Raw genomic sequence first — 20097 nt, 5'->3', positions numbered from 1 at the left:
TTAACCGTAATGGGACAAATAAACATATTAAAAAGTCACCTTTCGTGCAGGATATGAAATATGGAGCACCTGTTTCAAAATAAGAATTGTCTAAGGCACTGATAATCTGCCTTCGTAATGCTGCGGCCCTTTGATACAGTTCCTTGTGTTATGGTGACTCCAAGCATACATTTTCATTTCTGCTTCATAACTGTAGTTTTGCTGCTGTTATGAATCATGATTCTAATGTTTGTGGAGATGGGATTGTCAAAGGGGTTGCAACCCATAGGCTGAGAACCAAACCTAAGGAATCTTAAAGATTTGCTTTGTTAATGGGACTAGAAAGCTAACCGGATGCATTTTCAGAGCTAATTGCAAACTAGCTGATAGGCTGGTTTGAACTGTACTAATGTCCCTGACAAAGTGTGACATTGTCCTTCTTCCATCGCTGGGACAAAGCAGTGTGTTTCTCTAAGTGTGTTTCATGGGCCGTTAGCTACCTGAAACGTTATGCAGGTTCTGAGGTCAAATCCATTAAGAAATACTGAGCTTAGCTACGCCAACTAGCTGTGTTAGCTGTCAGGCTCCTCAAGACTTTAGTTTGCTAATGTCACTGTAAGTCTCTAGGAGAAGCCTCACACAGGATGTAACATCTTCAGATAGATTTAACCATGGATTCTTTAACTTGGTGAATTAGAATTCTCTGCAACCAGTCTTGGCTGAACTAGGCAGTATGTAGACCACTCACCACAGTAACCAAGAGTCCTGACTAAGTAGCTTGCACTGAATGCCATGCTGAGACTAGTGAGGCTGTTCTTAGTCCGGTGGAGAGAATCATGTAGTGAGCAGACAAGAGCAGAAAAACAGATTTAAGTGATAGTGTGCCTATCTGGATACAGGGGGTCACTAGAGAACTTGGACTAAACACAAAAGCAAGACCCTTCTGTCCACGATGGTAGAAAGCTAAGAGCTATGTAAGCACAAAGATGATAACGGTCTTAGTAGAAGAAGTTACAGGAGATTGCATCCTGATATAATAGTCAAATGAATGAAAAAAGACATCAATTTTAAAGTTACTTTGAAAAATAATCCATTATATATATATATATATATATATATATATATATATATATATATATATATAAAGTTTTACCACAATTGGATATAAAATACATGACTCCATATGCTTGGATGTGTATGAAAGTCGGGAAGAAAGAAATTCCAAAGCAATAACCATGGATATATGATATTTCTGGTGCTTTGAGTGATTTCCATTGCCTTTTTGTTATCCCTCCGCAGTGATTTTTAAACTCTCCATAGTTGTCATTAAGGACAACCATGATTTACTGCGATGATGACTCTTAAGGAGAGGGTAATAGACCCCACTCTCCCCAAGGAAGAGTGAAGAATGGGGTTGTAGTTTTTCAGACAGTACCCTAGGGAGCTCTGGTTTTTAATCACGCCAGTTTCATTTGAAACATTTCTAGTTTTTCAAAATCCATTATGGGTTTCATTAACTTCTAACTCCTCAAAAATGTCTTTAAAATAGAATGTGCCATAACTGGCCAATTTCAGCCAAAAGACTGAGATTACTAAAAGGAATATAGTATCACTTGGGCCAGCAGACGTATTTTTCCCCAAAAAAGTGTTTTCAGAATTCAGGTTGAACTAGAATAAGCTAAGGGACTTACTTACTCAAGGTTCCTCTAGAGAGTATACACCCAAACACACTGTCTCGAGTCTTCAGTGGATGTTTAGATTATATTCGAGTCTTAGTAAAATGAAGACACTAATTCAATGGGGCTCGGATAGGGTCTCAGACTGCTCCCCCCACCCCACCCCACCCCCCGCACACTCACGGGAAATGCTGTTGATATGTTTGCAGGCCAGATTGTGTGGCAGGGTTCTCTAAGCCCCAGTGACAACCCCTATCCAGCAGAACCACATCGTGCATAAATACAGAACTAGCCAGCTGTAGGATGTTCACAATACAATGATTACAAAATAGACATCGACTGTCCGTGCCATATAAAACAAAGGGAAAGGTGTTAGAAATTCAAGACTACAGAATATGACGTAATTATCGTCTGCCGAGGTCTTTTACAAGTGGCCATGTCTGAGAACCAGTCTTGTTGCTGGCGCTGTTATAGAACAGGCAAATGGGTTGAACACGCAAGTAGCAAACAGAAAATGGAACATCCCTTCCTTCCTCCTGACCGCTGCGCCGCGCCGAGCCATGCTGTCTTTCAGGTTTTTGTTTTGTTTTTCTATTATTTTTCTTCTACAGATATTGTAGTTCGTAGATCCCAGCATTTTGAGCCATGGACATATTTTAGTCTCTCTTCTCACCTGGGTGCCGACTGAGTAAATGATTGTTTCGGCAGAGGGGTGAGAAGGTTCGGGGACCGCAAGACCTGCAGAGGCCCCAGAACGACGCAAAGGTCTCCCCAAGATTAAATCTTTGCCAGTTCTTTAGCGAAGTGAGTTGCCGCCGCTAACAGGTCAGGGTCTGGTGCACTGGATTCTGCAAGTTCTTAAGATGTTTTCGATTTGTATTTTAATAGAATTCTGTGGCAAGTGAAAGAAAATAAACGGCTCTTTTCAGAAAGTCCAAATTGAGTTCTTAGTGAACGAAGAGACCTAGGTTGGAAATCAGAAAATTTTAAAGCTCTGTGCGCATTTGCTTATAGAGTTATAATTTAAAAGACTGTGTTGGGGGCACATTGCCAAACTGTTCCATCTGCTTCTGCAGCTGAGTACTGAGGTATTTGTAGCATGCACTTCACTGGGCAGTGTTAGGAGTTAGATGAGAAGGTCCGTGCAAAACACGTGTCACAGCGATTATCACGCAAGAACATTAGCCATTTCTAAGACCTCTGATGCTGCGTTCATTTGTACGGTGATAACAGCCTTCCCTAATAATTCATAAGAGAAGCCTTACATTCTACTGATGACCAGTTCTTGGATGCTTTTTGTTACAGTTCACTACAGTTTTAATGCTATTTTTGGCCAACGCTCTATTTTCAAAATGGATGGATTTCATTAATAGCTGTGAACAGAAAAAAATATTAAAATAGAGCCGAGCTACCTGGCACATACTTTGCTTACCAAACAACCGGAAAGCTGTGTTTGGATCAGGTAACACACACAAAGTTAAACATGTTAAAATAGAGACCACTCCCCGGCTTCGTCACTGTGGATCTGGTGAGAGTTGTCTCCCAGAGATGGCAATAAACGAAAGTTGTGATGAGGTGACAGACACAAAGCTCCCTTCCTCTGTTGACTGATGGTTTGAATGAGTGAGCCATGCCCGTCCTCTACTGTAGGCGGGCTCCATACTCGGGTGTGCTAGGCTCAGTTCAAGGAGCCCTACTGGGCCTTTTCTGACACCTGTGTGGTGTGCACACTGGCCCGGAGGAGCCTAGCCTTTATGGTTTGCTTTGGCTTAGAAGAGGGCAGGCGGACCAAGCCTGTGGGATATTCTCTTGATTCTTTTAGCCATGCTTAGTGGAGAACTAAGATTTAGAGTCGTCTTAGGAGCTCCCTGGGCAGTGCCTTTGAGTTACTGTGAAAGGCACAGCCTATGGGAGAGTTGGGGTCTGCTGCCATTATAGCCTGGTTGCTGAGCAGCTGGGCCTGTGTTCACCTCTCACCAGGGAGGTAAGTTTTGCCAGTTCTGTTCATTGCTCTCAGTCTGTCTTCCAACCTGCAGGTCCTCTCTATGGGATAAAGTGCTGGCAAACAAGATATTATTTCTGTAGGGGCTCAGCACCCAAGATTTGCCTGAGATACTTCTTAGATGGGAATAAGGAAATTACAGACTCATTTCTGATCGTTTTATGTTTTTCTCTTTGCTTCGCATATCCTACATTTGGAGCAGGAGGGAGAGGGACGAATCTTGCCCCATAAAGCCTTTACCATTCATTTCCATCCTTCACCCTGTTGCCTTTTAGAATATCTATGTGGGTCCCCCCCCCTAAAAAATAGAATAGGGTTAGAGAACATCCATATCTTTCTCTTCAGTGCAGCAAACCTCTAAACATAGAAAGAATTAAAGACAGGGTTATCTGTTATCTTCAACAACAAATGCCAGAATTGGCCTGGGCAGTGTCACAGGAACCACCTTAAAGAGGATGTGAAAATGAAAACCTGCCTTTGAGGAATAATGCTCACAGGTTTGCAAGCAGCTTGGCGGTGGGAGGTGTGTGTGGTTATTTACATCTTCCCTGTGTCGACTCTGAAGGTTTTACTGGGTAAAAACTGCAGCTGACTACTCGGGACCTCATATTTTTCAGTATGTGGCTGTGGTCCCAGCCCTGGAGAGATTATATAATAGAATTCACCAGGACAGCAGTTTGTGCGAGGATGAATTCTCTTCACAGCTGCTTTCCCCCGTGGGTACCAGGACTCTGTAGCCATTGTGAGAGTCCTGTGTCCTGAGCCCGCTGCAACATACTTACGCCCCTCAGTCTTCACCTTTAGGCTTAGTGCCCTCTATACCGCACAGCTGTCGTTTGGGATTAGTACTATCTGTATCCCATGGTCTCCACATCTGCATTTAGTACCTTCTTTCTTTTAGTTATGCAGAAGGTTGTTAGAAACAACAAGCAAGATCTATCTATCTATCTATCTATCCATCCATCTCTACCTATTTATCACCAACAACCAAGACTGCTCTATTTATCCACCCATCCATCCTTCCATCCATCCATCCATCATCCATCCATCCATCCATCCACCCACCCACCCACCCATCCACCCACCCTTCCATCCATCCATTCATCTATCCATCCACCCACCTACCCACCCACCCACCCATCCACCCACCCACCCACCCATCCATCCATCCATCCATCCATCCATCCTCCCATCCATCTATCCATCCATCCATCATCCATCCTCCCATCCATCCATCCATCCATCCATCCATCCATCCATCCATCATCCATTTTGAGGCTGGGCTTCACTCTGTAGCCCAAAACTCCCTATATATTTAAATTCATACTTATCTGCTTGCCTCTGCCTCCCAAACGTTGGGCTTAACACCATCTACCACCACACTACAAGAGTGTTTTTATTGGTGCAATATTGAATAATGTCAGAAAAAGAAGTTGGACAATGCTGTAAGCATGTGAGCGTTCTTTAGAGTAAGTCAGAAATGCTCTCTGCTCCCACTGTCTCTACGCTGCAGCAGAATGATCATTTTACCAGGCAAACTTCCTTAACCACCCCTGTGAAACCCTTTAGAGTGTTCAATTCCTACCAAGATAAAACCGAACCTTTCAACGAGGCTTCAAACAGTCATTGCACGGCTGCAGTGTCACTTGGAGCGTTTCTTCTTGATCTCTGCCTCTCCCCCAAGCTCTTCAGCTGACTGGGGGTCCCAAGCCCTTCGATCATGAAACTCTTCCTTAGATCTTAGTACAAACGTCAATTCTCAGAGAATCTCAGCATCTCCCCTTCCTGGGTGAGCTTTGCCAGGATTTCCCTGTCATACACACACTTGAGCCCATCTCCTCCTTTTCCATTAAAACCCCCATTATGTCATCTTCGCCTCAGGAATGTAGGTCGGATGAAGGTGGGAGAATATGTTTGTTGCTTTACGGTGCTTAGCCCGGTGCCCTGCATCTCATGGACACTCTGCATTTTGATGGATGCCCAGTGAGTGGGGGACTTTGAAGGAAAGAGGATGAATAGGCAGGAACATTGTTGACATCTTTCATTCTCTACAATCTTTATGATTACACCATTCTAGTTCTAAGAAGGTATCAAATGTGTTTCTGCTGATTGTGTATCTGAATTGAGTACTAACCAAAATACCAAGCAAGGGAGAGTAGTGAAAAACACGCATCTACCACAACTAGTCTGCTCTCAGATATTTTAATTAGTATTTTCTACATTCATTAAAATTGCTCCTGTGAATCAAAGGAAGCATTTGAATTTCACAGACATTTCAGTTTTATAACCTATTTTATATCAGACTTCAAGCCTATTCAGAGTCCTTTGATCACGATATAAACATCAACTATGTAGCGATGGCCTTAAAAACACCTCCTTTTTCAGATTATTTAGAATTTGTTCATACCAAAACTTTTTTTAACACATCAAAATACAAAATTATAAAAGGCTAAAGGAATCAGCAAAGATAAAAATGACTTAATTTTCAGAGTTCAGACCACCACATTGGTAATGTATTCCTTCTGACCCTACCTCCTTGTCTTTAAAGAACATTCTTGACATGTTGTTGAGACACTACTCAAGTTTCCCTGCTGATTTCAGATGATACATTCATAAACCATTACACTTGTCAGGCCCTCTGTTGACACTTCAATGTGATATTCTTAGTGAGTCACACCGATGCGGTGAGGAAGGTCAGTAACCTGGCCGGGGTCAGAGTAGAACACACAACACTCGCTGTAAGCGAAGGTGGGGCCAGGCACATCTCAATCCTTTGGGATCATCGCTGTTAATTAGATAACTGTTGGCATTGTCTGAAGTCTTACTGAGCCACCTGAGGCTTTGCTAGTGCTCTTTTGCAAATGCTTCATCTTGTTCCTTTCTCTTTATCCATGTCCCATGGTGCTCTCTCTACCACAGTGTGCCCTAAGCATCATTTTCATCACCCCAGCTTTGTGCTTTTTGCCTGGAAAGTTCTGCCTCTTTCCCTTTCAGTTTACAGAGTTCTGTCCAGAGGAAACCTGATGATCTTCCATGATAAAACAGCCTCACGTGTCAGAGCACTTGGACACATCATGAGACAGACTATTGCCATTGGACAGGTCTTTATGGAGGTGGAGTGGGGAGCTGCCAAAATGCCCTCAGACAATCCACTGCAGGGGTTGAGCTTTTCCATTTATGTTACTAAAGAGGAGAACAGACACACAATTTTGTCCTAATGTTTTTATAACTATGTCATGAGAAGCACATTTACCTAAAATGTTGTAGGTAATAAGGAAGGTGTTCTCTACAAGTCTGAAAATGAGAAAAGGAAAGATGTCCTTAGATGTAAGGCTGTCAGTCATCTAGCAGCCCCAGCAACCAGTGAGCAGCCCATCTACTTGGCTCATCCCTTGGATTCTGTTATCCCTGTCACTGTGTGTGTGTGTGTGTGTGTATGTATGTGTGTGTGTGTGTGTCTGTGTGTGTCTGTGTGTGTCTTTGTGTGTGTCTGTGTGTGTGTGTGTGTGTGTGTGTGTGTGTGTGGTGCTATAAAATGGAAAGTCACTCCCGTTTTGACTTTTGAAACAAAATCGGGGAAACAGTCCAGATGTAGTGAGCTAAAAACAGTTGCACATAGTAGAAGATTGTCATTTTTTAAAGTTCTAGCTAACAATAATAACATAACTAAAGGAAAAAATCTACTTGAATATCATCAGTTTTATGGTAGTCTATGCCCTTTATTCCTTGTCTTATAAAAATAAAGTATTAATTAGATTTCTGGCAAAGAGAAGGGAGTAAGGATTCCCTGGCTTCTGGTCAAGAATTCCTCTCCCCATCACAGCTTTCCTGAGCCGTTCTCTGCTCTCTACCCCTGCTGTTTCTTTAGGCACTTTTTTTCTTTCCTGCCCCTTCAAAGCTTCCAATGTCCATTGCTCTCCATGTTTGATGTCAGTGTCTGCCATTAGACTTCAAGTTTCACAGGATCTGGGTCCTTGTTGGTCTTGTGCACTTCTCTTGCTGTCTCCCTGGTACCCACCGTGGGGCTTGGCATTGGGTTAGAATCAAATATACATCGAATCAATGCATAAACAAGGGTTTAAATGAATCAGTCCTCTTGAAGTGCATTCTTAAGCTCTAACCCACTGGTGACATTGGTGAAGGTTGTTGACAGAGAACATGGGTTTCTGACAGAATCTTTGCAGTTGCTCAGTGATCACCAGGCCAAGCCCTGGAAATGTCATTTGAGTTGGATGTGATTGATGCCATCAAGGACCTCAGGGGACTAGCAGAGAGGTGTGTGTGTGTGTGTGTGTGTGTGTGTGTGTGTGTGTGTGTAGCTGCAGCTCCTTGCAAATGCATCAGGTGGAAATATAAAAAAAGGGACTATTGGTGACAAGTAGAGAAGAATTTAATTCTGCCAAGAGTAGGGAGTTTTCAGAGCTTTCTCTCAGATTATTCCGGGCCTGAAAGGGATGCTTGTTCCTGTTAATTAGTAGGGAAAGAGGACCAGTGTCAGGAGTGTGGGAATGAATGACATGCTTGGGCAGGGTTGTGCGTTTTGTTGTGTGGATGGTTGGTGCTCACCAGGAAACCTCCTGTATTTGATCTTACAGGAGTTGGGGGACCTGCTGAGGTCTGGAAGGCTGTGGAGATAGGTGTGGACCAGTGTACAGAAATGTGCACAGTGTCTTTGAGGGAATTAGGTGCTTTGAGACAACACAGAAAGTATTTACTAGTGCGTCTTTCAGGGAGATGAACTTTACAATTTTTGCTTAAAATTAGGAGTTGTTTCATAGCATGTTTTCCAAATGAATACTTGTTCTCCCCTGCCATGTTTGTGTGTGTGTTATATGTATGTGCATACATGTGAGTATATGTGTATGTATATAAAAAACACAGGTCAACATGGGTGTCTTCTTGTTACTGCCCACTTCCTTTTGGATTATCCAGTTTTTTTTTTTTTTTTTTTTTTGGAAGCTCAAGGATAATTTTATTAGTGGCTGAGAGAGAAGCAACAGGGCAGGCAAACTGTACATCTCCACAGCCTCTGGGAAGAGGGCATTGAGGAGAAGAGAAAGCCAAGGCTTTTACATCCGCCATGGAGGGAGATCTGAAGGAAGAAAGAAGGGAAAGCTGCACCTTTGAGTGAAAACTCAACAGCAGCAGTCACAGCCAAAATGAGAGCAAACAAATATCTTTAGCACTAAAGACCTGCAAGCAATTGCCTTCCCATCGTTTTCTGAGTCGCTCACCAGAGAAGCTCTGTCTGGCTAGGCAGACTGGCCAAATAATTTCAGGGATCCTCCTGTCATTGCCCCCACAGCACTGAACTTGTGGGTGTGTTCCCCTGCCTCAGCTTGTTACATGGGGCTAGGGATCCAAACTCGGAACTCTAACATATCCAGCAGGTACTTTACCAAACAAGCCATCGCCCTGGCCTATTAACTTGTTCTGGCTTAGAATTTTAAGAACTTTTGAAAATTATGGATTTTTTTCATTTATATCCAAGCAAATGTTACAGAATAAATCTCTGCACAGCAAGTTGTATCACTCTTCATATAAAATGAAATGAAGTGATAGGCTTTCTCCTTGCTTTTGCTAAAGATGTGGTATCACTGCAAGTTCTATTTAAAAAAAAAAAAAAAAAAAAGCCAACCATCGGCTTCTCTCTTGCAGTTCCAAGACAGCCTTCAAATGACGTGTTTGAAATATTTGAAATCGAAAGAGGAGTCAGCGCGGACGAGGAAGCCAAGGATGACCCAGGTAGAAGCTGTTACGTGTCAATCCTGACCCCCAGCCCAGTAAAAGAACTTAAAATTGTTTTTTTCAGCTGGGATAAAAAAATAATGGCTTTCATTAGTCTGAGGAAGTACCATATAGATCACCTGTCACATCTAGGGAAGTTAGCCGATTCTTTTGTGGTATTCTACAACATAGTTGGTTAAGTCACTTGAGCAAAAAATAATTATGAGTCATCATTTAAAAAAAAAATCCAAGCACTGTTTGAATTGTGAGATGGAAGTCATATTTTAACAGTGACAACCCAAAGGGGTCATGAGGTGGGAGCGCCCTTGGTTCTGTTTTCTCAGCTGAGCATCTGTTCCAGTCGTGCTGGCAAAAGATTTGCTGGCAAAAGATGCACATCATTTCCTTTTACGCTCAGGGCAAGGTGTTCTGTTAGGATGTTGGGTTTGGATAGGAGAAAACTCCTGCTATATAGATACCTACTGTTTGTATTCGCCGGCTGTGGTTTGTTGAGATTGTCATCCTGTCTCTCTGTCCACCTCCTTGTAGGTATTCTCATCCACAGCTGTAATTTTGACCATGGACTTTGTGGATGGATCAGAGAAAAGGATAGCGACTTGCACTGGGAGCCAACCAGGGACCCAGCAGGTAAAATCACATAATATAACACCTCCGGGCTCAGTTTGATCCTTTTGACCATTAAAACATTGTCCCTGCTGTGTATATTCCATCTTCTTTAAAAGAGGAGATTCACTAGCTATCTAGTAGACTCATAGCATGGGACATGGGTGGTTAATCGGGATGCTAGGTGACTTGCCTCAAAAAGCTTGGTAAATAGCACTTAGACTTGTCCTAGCATCATGATTTTCCAAATCCTTGTTGTGCCCAATTCCTCTGTGTGAAAGCAGCAACACAGAGGCCTGTCCCTCATGCCAACAGTTCCCATGGAATTTGGTCAGTTATGCGTCTCGGTTTGTGGAGGAAGATCTGAGCTGTAGATGATGGAGAAATTGAAACTACAGTGTGAAAATTACACAGCCCAGTGGCCCCCTGGAAACAACTTACTCTAAACCAGACCCCAAAGGAAAGAGTCCTTGCTACTGCCCTGCTTCCAAGAGATGCTTATTACAAAGCTAAGCTTATACTTAGCTCTTGGAAAATCAGTGGACCTGTAACTTGTTAATGCTTACTAATGTAAGCACTCAGGGCTCATGTAGTATTTTGCCTCCTTTCAAGAAGTAAACCTCCACACTGGACTCTTCCTTCCCTTTGGAATTAAATGGCTTTGAGTGAAGCCAACTCAATGGAAGGGTGATAAATCTGGGTTGTTTTTCTCCTTTGGTTCTGACTCTAGCTTCTAAGAATAACACACACACATGGTATAAAGGGAAAGTACTATCTTATGAGCATCTAAAGCCTAGTTTTATCATGCCACCGTGTCTTTAGAACGCAACACAGAAAGCTAGTTTGTGAGCACTTACAATGTAATGCAACAGTGGAGCAGGTGAGTGGGGCTTTGTGGCACACAGGTTTGAGGGATGGCAGTTGGCTCCCCAAGGATCCCAATAGTGCTTAGTGTGTCCTTCATCTGTGTATAGTGTCAACAAGGCTTCAGATAATTAGAAATTTCATTCGAGCTTCTAAAATTGAATTAAATATAACTGAAAAAACATTGAATTAAAATTGAAAGATAGGTAAGAATAAATATTTGAGGTGAACTGTTAAAATGTAAATTTTTCAATAAATTGATATAGTTTTTAAGATTTGTTATTATAACTTGGTAGTAGTGCACACCTTTAATCCCAGCACTCGGCAGGCAGAAGCAGGTGGATCTCTGAGTTTAAGTCCAGCATGGTCTACAGAGTGAGGTCCTAAATAGCCAGGGCCACACAGGGGAACTTGATTCAAAACACACACTCACACACATACATACACTCACACATACTCAGACATACACACACACACAAACAGACACATACAGGTTCTGTTTTCATTATAAAAAGTGATATAATACCACATAACTTTTAATTGTATTCACTATGTCTTCTCATACTCATATAGGGTAAGCTCCAGGCATAAAAATGTCACCGTCACAAGTGTCTATAAATAACAAAGACTCAAATAGCAGATGCTAATAGTTGGTATAATACCAGCAAAGTCTTCACCTCATTAATTTTATCTAATCCTCATCCCCATCCAGTGAATCAGGTGATACTTTCTTTATCTTACAAGAGAAGCACTGATCCCCTGAGGCAAATGTAAGCCTCCACAGGCCACAAAGCTAGGGTAAAGAAGTGTAATACATTGTAGAGTCAGCTCAGTGCTTGGAGCACTAGTACCTGTGGGCCTGTACCTGATGTGAGTCGGACTGCTGACTTGTAGTAATGTGCAACAGAAAGGTCTTCTGCAAGCTTGGGTGAGGAGCTTGTCAGTAAAGTTCATCGCCATAATGAGTAACTCTTGAGTCAGGTGCAGCATGAAGAGTAAGGTACAGTATGAAGGCACACACATTCACGCTAAGTTTAAATGAATTCATTGGTTTTGTGGAAACAGGCTGGTTGTCATAGTCCTTGTAAAACAAACTAAATTGATTTTTAGAACACTTTTTTAGGACTGTGTACTACTTTGCAGCACCTTTCACTATTACCATACTTGCAGACATTTCAGGTTGTGGGTCAAATTCTTCTTGTCCTCTAGTAGGAGATAGATGAAATGTGAAGCAATGGGGGGATGTCTTAAGTGGTCATTGGACTGTGTTAAAGCAGAGCAATAGAAAGACTGTGGCAGCATCTTAGCTGGGCTAACACGTGAGCATAGATCTGCCTCCTAGAGGTTATTTCTCTAGTTTTTACATATTTTTTAAATGTGGATTAAATGGATAGGGAATTAAATATGAAAGAAAACTTGACATCATTGTGACTCAGAGTAGAGAGAAAGTGATTGTGTGTGGTAACAGAACTGTCACCCAAGAAGTTAGGTTAATAGGCTATATCCAAGGATAAACTCTGGTGGTAAGTATGACTCAAGCTCTAGAAACCAACCACAACTGTGGAAAGATGCAAGAAAGCCCTAAGGGAGAAGGATACAAATGTTTAGTACATAAGGAAGGTATGAGTGAATCTCATGACAGCTGTTTCAAAAAGATAGACTATACTGATAGGTATGGTCTTTTTCCACAATGTACTATATGCTATGGTGAAGTGATTGGTCCCCTTCTGGGGAGCCTTTGTCATCTGAGACTTAGCTGCACATCATTCAGAAGAGAGTGACCTGGATGGTGAGGTGTATCTTCCTTTACCTATGAAAAGTGGTGAAGGCCAGAATGTTTAATCTGGAGAAGAAACAATAGACTGTACTGTAACAATTGACCCAAGGTTGACCAGTTGTTCTTTGTGATTCAAATGGGCATAAGAAGTAGGACCAGTGCCAGAAAACAATGAAGATGGATATAAACTCTCAAAGAGAACTTTCAGTAGAGCTACAAGAAAGAACAGGCTGGTGGGAGAAGAGCCTTCTGCTGGAGATGTTTGGAGGGTTGGCCTCTGGTAAGATGTTGTTAAAGGACTAAAGCTTCGCCTGAGATGAGATGACCTCTTAATCCAGCTGTAAGGGTCTGTGGTCATGCAGAAAATGTGCCCTGTAACTCCAAGGGAATTGGCAAACAAGTTTTTAGATTGGATAAAAGGATAGAAGACCAAAGATGGCGGAGAGTTGGAGGATGGACAAATGAACAGCAGCTCACGTTAGCATGCCCTTCATAATCGGCCTCGGAGTGTGCTGGGGAATTCCGACCACACACCTCTGACCTCTACCTGTGTGCCTGCTCCTCCCAACAATTAGTCACCCAGTCAACAAAATTAAAGAAAACTGAAACTCAAGTCTGTGAGGCTGTAGGAGGGAAAAAGTGAAGCAACCTTATTCATCACTGTTACAATGTTAGAGTTGTGAATATGTTGTGAAAAGGGGTGTTGGAATCTCAGGCACCTTGGTTTGTTGGGTGTGCTGTCTGCATGCAGTGTCTAGAAAATGGCATTAGCATACATTCCATAGGGCTTAAGATAATCCCTGCTTTCTTAAGCCTTGTAAGCTCACTATAATAATCACCTTAGCTTCAACCACAGAAACACTTAACATGCACATAAAGTTTTTGGCCCTGTATTTGGTGGTGTCAATATGTAAGGAAAAGGAGCCAAGACAAGGAAGGAGAAAGCCAATGCTTTTTGTTTTTATTGACTTGGGTACATGAGTCAGCAAATTTCTGGCAGGTTTTGTTTGTTTGTTTGCTTGGTTGGTTGGTTTTTGATGTATTTTTGGAACATCAGCCATTTATCCAACAAATGACTTTAATTTTTACCCACTCTATCCTAAGATGCTAGTGGGGAGGTTTGAGGTGAGGATGGGACTGACTAGCTTCAGCTTTTGCAGCCCGCAAGGAGCACTTAGCACAGAGCAAGGGTGCATCACAGTTACTCAAAGCCCTTTATGACCCAGGAGAATGCCAACAGGTACTTGGTAGAGAAAAACATACTTGAAGAAGAAGACATCTGGGGTCTCTGGCCATGTCTTATAGAAATAGAACTTAAGGTGATGGTGATGGTCTGTCTCTGAACTGAAAAGAAAATGGCTTCTCCCACAGCAGATATGGGAGCTCAGCATTTCAACCACATTCTTCCTGTGGACAGATGAGTGTTGAAACTCCTAACAGCCTGTGACAAAAACCTCCTGAAGGGATTGTCATCAGTACAAGCACTGACTTTCGAAACACAACTTTCTTTTGCAAAGCAGCAGCCCCCATTTTACTGGTGCTTAACATTTTTTTTTTTTTTTTACATTGCACTTCTCTCACAAAAGAGAGATGAAAAATCTATAGCTATTGGGGTCTGAGGTCGGGAAAGGTGAGTTGTCAAAAGTGGGGGGAGGCTTTTATTAACTTCTTATGTTCTCTTAGATATAACAAGACACATAGGCAAACAGAGATACAGTTATTAATTTGTGTGTATGTGTGTGTCTTTTAAGTAATAACTTCCAACTACAGTTGACACCCCAGGAACGTTCAGAAAATTTCTCCAGGCTACCCGTGTATCTTCCTAGGGTTGGCTGCACCCCTGTGTGAAAAGGATAGCGAACTCTTTTTAACTCATCCTTCTGTATATTAGGACTATGTTTTTACATGCAGGGAGGAGAGAATAAGCAGATACAATGCTGTGTGTTTTATTGCCCTGAGATTACTTATCTAGAAGTAAATTTTATCCAGGAAATGTGGGGTCATTTCTACTAATCCTGTGCGGGATGCCCGACAGCAGAGTTGGTGAGGATCAGAAGGTAGTGAATTATGTGCCTAGGGATGGCTGACCCTGTTCTAAGGAAACAGCCACTTTTGGGTACTAATCATGAAATCATGCTTCGTTGTCTTTGTTCTTTCTGGGCAAAGTAAGTGGGTGTTGTTTGTAAATACCATAGCATTTATAACGGTGTAGAAGTAAGCTGTGTTTTTCTCCATAAAGATCTGGGATTCTTTAACAGTGGATGTTACAGTGTGACGTTTATTAAAAATCTCCTGTCCATGCAGTTTATGCTAGAAAGAAGCCCTCCTTTCCCATTCCAGGTGGACAGTATCTCACAGTGTCTGCAGCCAAAGCCCCGGGGGGAAAAGCTGCTCGATTGGTGTTACCTCTCGGCCACCTCATGCATTCGGGGGACCTGTGCCTGTCCTTTAGGCATAAGGTGACTGGGCTGCACTCAGGCACACTGCAGGTGTTTGTGAGAAAACATGGTACCCACGGAGCAGCCCTGTGGGGAAGAAATGGTGGCCATGGCTGGAGGCAAACCCAGATCACCTTGAGAGGGGCTGACGTCAAAAGCGTAAGTAGATCCCCAAACAGAAGCTCTGCTTTCATAGGGGAGCCTGGCAAGAAGCCTTGCTCTGTACAATTCAGGTCCAATGTTTTGTTGCTTTTTCTCGAGGGCTCCATTCATTGCCTCTTCCTAAAATTCTTTTCTGCTTCTTCATTCTTCTTCACTGCAACCTTGGCCCCACCCCCTCACTTGATCGTGAAGCCCAACTGTTTTCAATGAGAGGAAATTAGTAATAGAAAATATAAGGAAAAAAAGGTCTTCAGGGTTGTGATTAACAGTGCCTGCATTTTCTTTACCTTTAATTTTCACCTTCCAGCCTTTGCTTGGACAAGGATAACCTCTATGGCAGCTGTAGCTCTTCTTCCTATTTTTAAGTGTTTCTTTGAAGTTCGTTTTCCCCTTTGGCCCAGAGATAAGAGTTAAACAGCTCCGGGTGGGAGCCCAGATGCAGAGTTAAACAGTGTTGTTCAGGTTGGTTATAGTGGAAGTATTCAATGGGATGTAAATTGTATTTAATTTTTAAATTTTATCTTAAATAATCTAGTTCTGGGAAGTGAGAAAATGATCTGTCACATTCCACCAAATATCATGGGCGAGTTTCAGAAAAGGTCATCTTGATTTAGACGCTTACACAACTTTGGCCTGAAGTGTCTGTGTACCTTTTGCCTTTGTTTCCTTACAATGCATCTCTTCAAGTCACAGTATGGAAGGGTTTGTCTGGTTGGAAGGGAGCAGGAATACCCCACAGAGGATAAAATATGAGAGAGTAAGGTCTCCAGAAGCTCGGGGTTACACGGCCAAAGCAACAGTATACTTCGATTGTGGCACAGGCTCTGTCACACAAAGTGAGGGGTGAGGAGAGATTATCAAGAGAAAACAAAGACAGACTGTGAGACCTGCACCCTGTAGTTCTTTAGCCCCTCATTTCTCAGATTTATGTCCCACTCTTCCTTCTTCCTTCTAAACCTTGGCGATCTTTGACCATCGTCCCCTTTGTAAGCATTCCTGCAGTAAAACAGTGTGCCGTGGGAATGTCAGTTTGAAGAGTAACTGGTTCTGGGTACTTCGAGCAGTCGGAGGGCATACTGAAAGACAGGGGGCCTGGGACGAGGCCGACCCTTGTGCTCCAGAGTTTCCGTTTGCCGTAGAGACCCAGTCTTCGGTTTGGGGGAGGGGTTGCCTTATCATGCTCCGTGAGTGAGCACTGGGAAAGGGGCAGAGGAGGCCTGACCAGTGTATGCGTTCTCTCCTTAGGTCATCTTCAAAGGTGAAAAAAGGCGTGGTCACGCAGGGGAGATTGGATTGGATGATGTGAGCTTGAAAAGAGGTCGCTGCTGAGAAGACCATTGGCAGTGCCCCGAGCTAGCAGTGAATTTGTCTCTTTCCCTCGATTCCCAGTGCTTGCCTTGCCTTCTCATCTCTCTCTTATCTGGCCTAGGGCAGGAGTGGGTCATGAGGAAGGCTGCTTGGTGACTCAGGTCTTGGTGGCCTGTTTTTGTGCAATCCCAGTGAACAGTGACACTCTTGGAGATACCGCCAGGCCCCTCTGGGGTGGTACCTTCTACCTGTGTCTTCCTTAGGAAGGCCTTTGGCATGTGTGACCCGTGTCATCCTTCATCCTAGTTACAGGGTGGGCCTGCTAGTCAATTATGGGAGATGTTTTCCTTCTGTGCAAATGGTATTCTGTGATCTGTCCAGTGTTGTGCCATGAATAATATTGACTCTGCTACAGGATGATGTACAGCGTGCTTGTACAGCTAGTGCATCCTTTTCACTTAAGTTACTTCTGGCCTGACCTCAACTCTGACTCTTACTGCCATACACTTTATAACGGAAGGGTGCACAGCATATTAAGATGCATTTATTCTTGTAAACTGTGTCTTTCTATTAAAGACATTTATATAGGGTGGGCATGGAATTTCTGGTTAGTAATACTGTGTTTGTGTAAATGTGCTATTAATATAAGTATTTACCTGTTCCTAATATTCATAGACTCTAGGTGCAAAGTCAAAGGCAGCTTATGATCCTCTGAGCTAAAAAAAAAAATACATGGTGACCTGTCATCTATGACCTTAAACTGGCAGTAAGAAAACTAGCAGTGGTGTGCAACAGAGGTGGTAGAAAGGTGGCTTTATTTCTATGTCCTTGAGACTGATCTGTGCAGAAGAAAGTAAACCATTAAGGGAAGAGAGGACCTGTAGTTAATAGATAAGACCCCTATTTCCAGCTTTTTTCATCGTTACAAACTGCCACCAGTGATCGTTGTAAAGATTCTGTGAGGGGAAGTGGAAGACTAGGTGAAAGCCCATGAGACAGGCATTTATAATGAGCTTTAAATTGGTAAGGTTTCCACAAGCGAAGCCCACAATGTTACGTGAGGCTGGGCTGGGAAGCAGGCCTGTGCACTGAGGTGACCCACGTGATGATGGAATGACACTCACGAAACAGACGAGAACAAGATGGGAATTTTAGTATCCACAGAGCCCTAACCGTGTCTCCTCCTTGTCAGACCTCTGTATTAAAAACACACAACTTTACTGAGTCAACTTTCTCCTTACGTTTCTCTCGTCTCTGATTAAATAATCAAAATATTTTCTGCTGTCTTTGCCAGGAGACACACAGATGATTACAGGGTTGGAAAAAAAGATCTATGGTGAAAAACTAAAGGAACTGGGAATGTTCCGCCTGGAGAAAAGAAGACTGAGGGGCAGACCATGGGGGCTCTTCCAGTCCTCGAAGGGTTGGCACCAAGAGCTTGGAGAGCATCTGTTCTCCACTTGGACTGAGAATGGAACCATAGGAGACAGGCTTAGGCTAGAATATGGGGGGAGCATCTCCTGGCAGGGACAGCTGCTAAACCCAATCCTTTACAAAAAAACAAGTGTGAATCATAGTCTCTCTCTATCCCCCCCCCCTCCCTCCCTCCCTTCCTCTCTCCCCCCTCAACTTCTATCTCCATCTCTATTTTATGTATTTAAGGTGCACTTACTTCAGGGTGAAGTGCAGGGTTATGGAATCTTGAAAACACTTTGGTCCTCACGGTAGTTCATAATAATGGCAATCTTCAGAACTAGACTAAGCAATTTGGACTGAGCTCTAAGTTTGGCTTTTTGCTCTCAACCTCCTGCTGGAAAGGGTTCAAAAGGAAATGTCAAGCTCATTAAAATGGTGTTCACTCAACAGCCAACCCAGCAGTATTAAAAGAACAAATCCCCAAATTATTTATTCCTGGAGAGGTCCTGTCACACAGGTGCTGTCATTTTAATGATGCTCTAATATGACAGTGCTAGTGGTTTATTCCTGGGTAAGGGTGATTCCCCATGGTTTGTTCAGTAGATGCTTAGACTTGCTTTTCAAAGAGACCCCAAGAAACATGACTCTGAGAGATTTTTGTGTGGTGCTTTGCCTCTGATTTGCATTGACAAGTTACCAAAGCTACTGAAGGTGTGTCAACCACAGCACCGTTAGGCCCCCGCCCCCTTCTGTGGCTCACTTTCTCACTAGGAGCTTTTCAAGTTCCACAAGCTGGTATTGCTTTCTGAACAGGTCCATCCAAGTGACTTTGCCGTTTAGCCCAATAGAGGCCGAGCGTGAGCTTCTGTCATAGAAGAACACCTAAGATGTTCTTAGATCCATTCTTCCAGGATTCATTTCCTGTTTGGTCATGTAACTGCACAGCTGAAGAAGAGAGGGGGAAGGAATTGCGAATTTCACTCTTGGGTGCCAATAAGACATTGCACTGATGGAGAAAGTTATCCAAAGTACTGTAGAACACCTCGTTCATTATTTAATGTTTTCTAAGGTGAAAACTGTTTGTGGTTTTCAAAATGGACAAATAAAAGCAATCTTTGTAAATAAAGACACTGTTAATACTGCCACTTGTCTCTTCCTTGCCTTTTGACTTCTGAGTTCTGTGACTGGGCTCCCGAGGTGACACACTGCTGTTTCAAAACTGTGCTCAAATTTTCCTTACCACCTGGATTAGTGCAAACACTGAAGTTTCTGGGTTAAAAATATGAAGCCCATTCATCACATGTCCAGACAGGAGAGAGATCAGGCCACTGGGACCCATGCTTGCCCCAGTAAATTAGTTACATTTTGTAATTTACTGAAAACATTGCTTTCTATGCCAGGACAGGCTATAGGTAAATACTTAGGTATATATTACACATTAACCTTTTATTAGTGATCTTGTTAATTTATAACACTACATTCCTCAGTCCCTTCCTGGTGGAAAGAAAAATAGCTGCAAAGAAAGAAGAAGATGAAAGCATACAGGAATAAAAGTCCTTGCACAGAATGAGGGAGAACACACTTGCCACTGCTCTAGAGAGATCACACGGGTGAAGTTCTTGTGAGCTCAAGGTATATACAGTCACAAGGAAAAGCTGCACATGGCAAAAACATGCTTTTCCATAGAGCCATATAAAGGATACTTTAAACGTTGAGGAACAGCAGCAAACAGTAATGAGTAATTGGACTTAAACATGCCTGCCACACCTGACAGGGACACGCAAACACACTCCAAGAAAACTTCCGTGTTTTGAAGAAACTGAGGTCAGGAGACTTGTTTTCTCACAAGCACTTAGAATTCTCCTCATACAACTTCATTCTTGGACCGTGTTCCAGCAATGGTGAATGTTTTCTTCCCCATACTCAGTTCTCTTTAACTGCTGGGACCCAAATCCTTTAATTCAGATCTGCTCTCCTACCTTGGGGATTCTTTGTAATTCGTTCAAGATCTGAGGAAATCCAGTTGAAGTCCTGCTGAGCTCTCAGAGGTTGGGGGAAGCAGATAGAAAGGAGATTGGGGTGTAGTGGTAACAGATATTTGAGTAATGTGTGTGACCCTGGGGG

General features: G+C 42.8%; 1 protein-coding gene across 5 annotated transcripts in view; it reads left to right on the top strand.

Annotated features, from left to right (window-relative positions):
• NPNT (nephronectin) overlaps window positions 1-17980 on the top strand; it is a 65249-nt gene extending 47269 nt beyond the window's left edge. For 4 of the 5 annotated variants that reach the window (XM_080915494.1, XM_080915493.1, XM_080915492.1 and 1 more), the window contains 4 exons: window positions 9316-9402; window positions 9934-10032; window positions 14990-15246; window positions 16495-17980. In XM_080915494.1, the coding sequence (XP_080771620.1) occupies window positions 9316-9402; window positions 9934-10032; window positions 14990-15246; window positions 16495-16578 (527 nt within the window). In that variant the 3' untranslated portion in view covers window positions 16579-17980. The remainder of the gene's footprint in view (window positions 1-9315; window positions 9403-9933; window positions 10033-14989; window positions 15247-16494) is intronic. The other variant, XM_080915495.1, reaches the window with a different exon arrangement.
• Window positions 17981-20097: the final 2117 nt, after the last annotated feature.

Source organism: Micromys minutus, assembly GCF_963924665.1.
Source record: "Micromys minutus genome assembly, chromosome: 4".
NCBI classification, from domain to species: domain Eukaryota; kingdom Metazoa; phylum Chordata; class Mammalia; order Rodentia; family Muridae; genus Micromys; species Micromys minutus.
The sequence above is the reverse complement of the archived record's forward strand: the minus strand, read 5'-3'. Positions and strand labels throughout refer to the sequence as shown.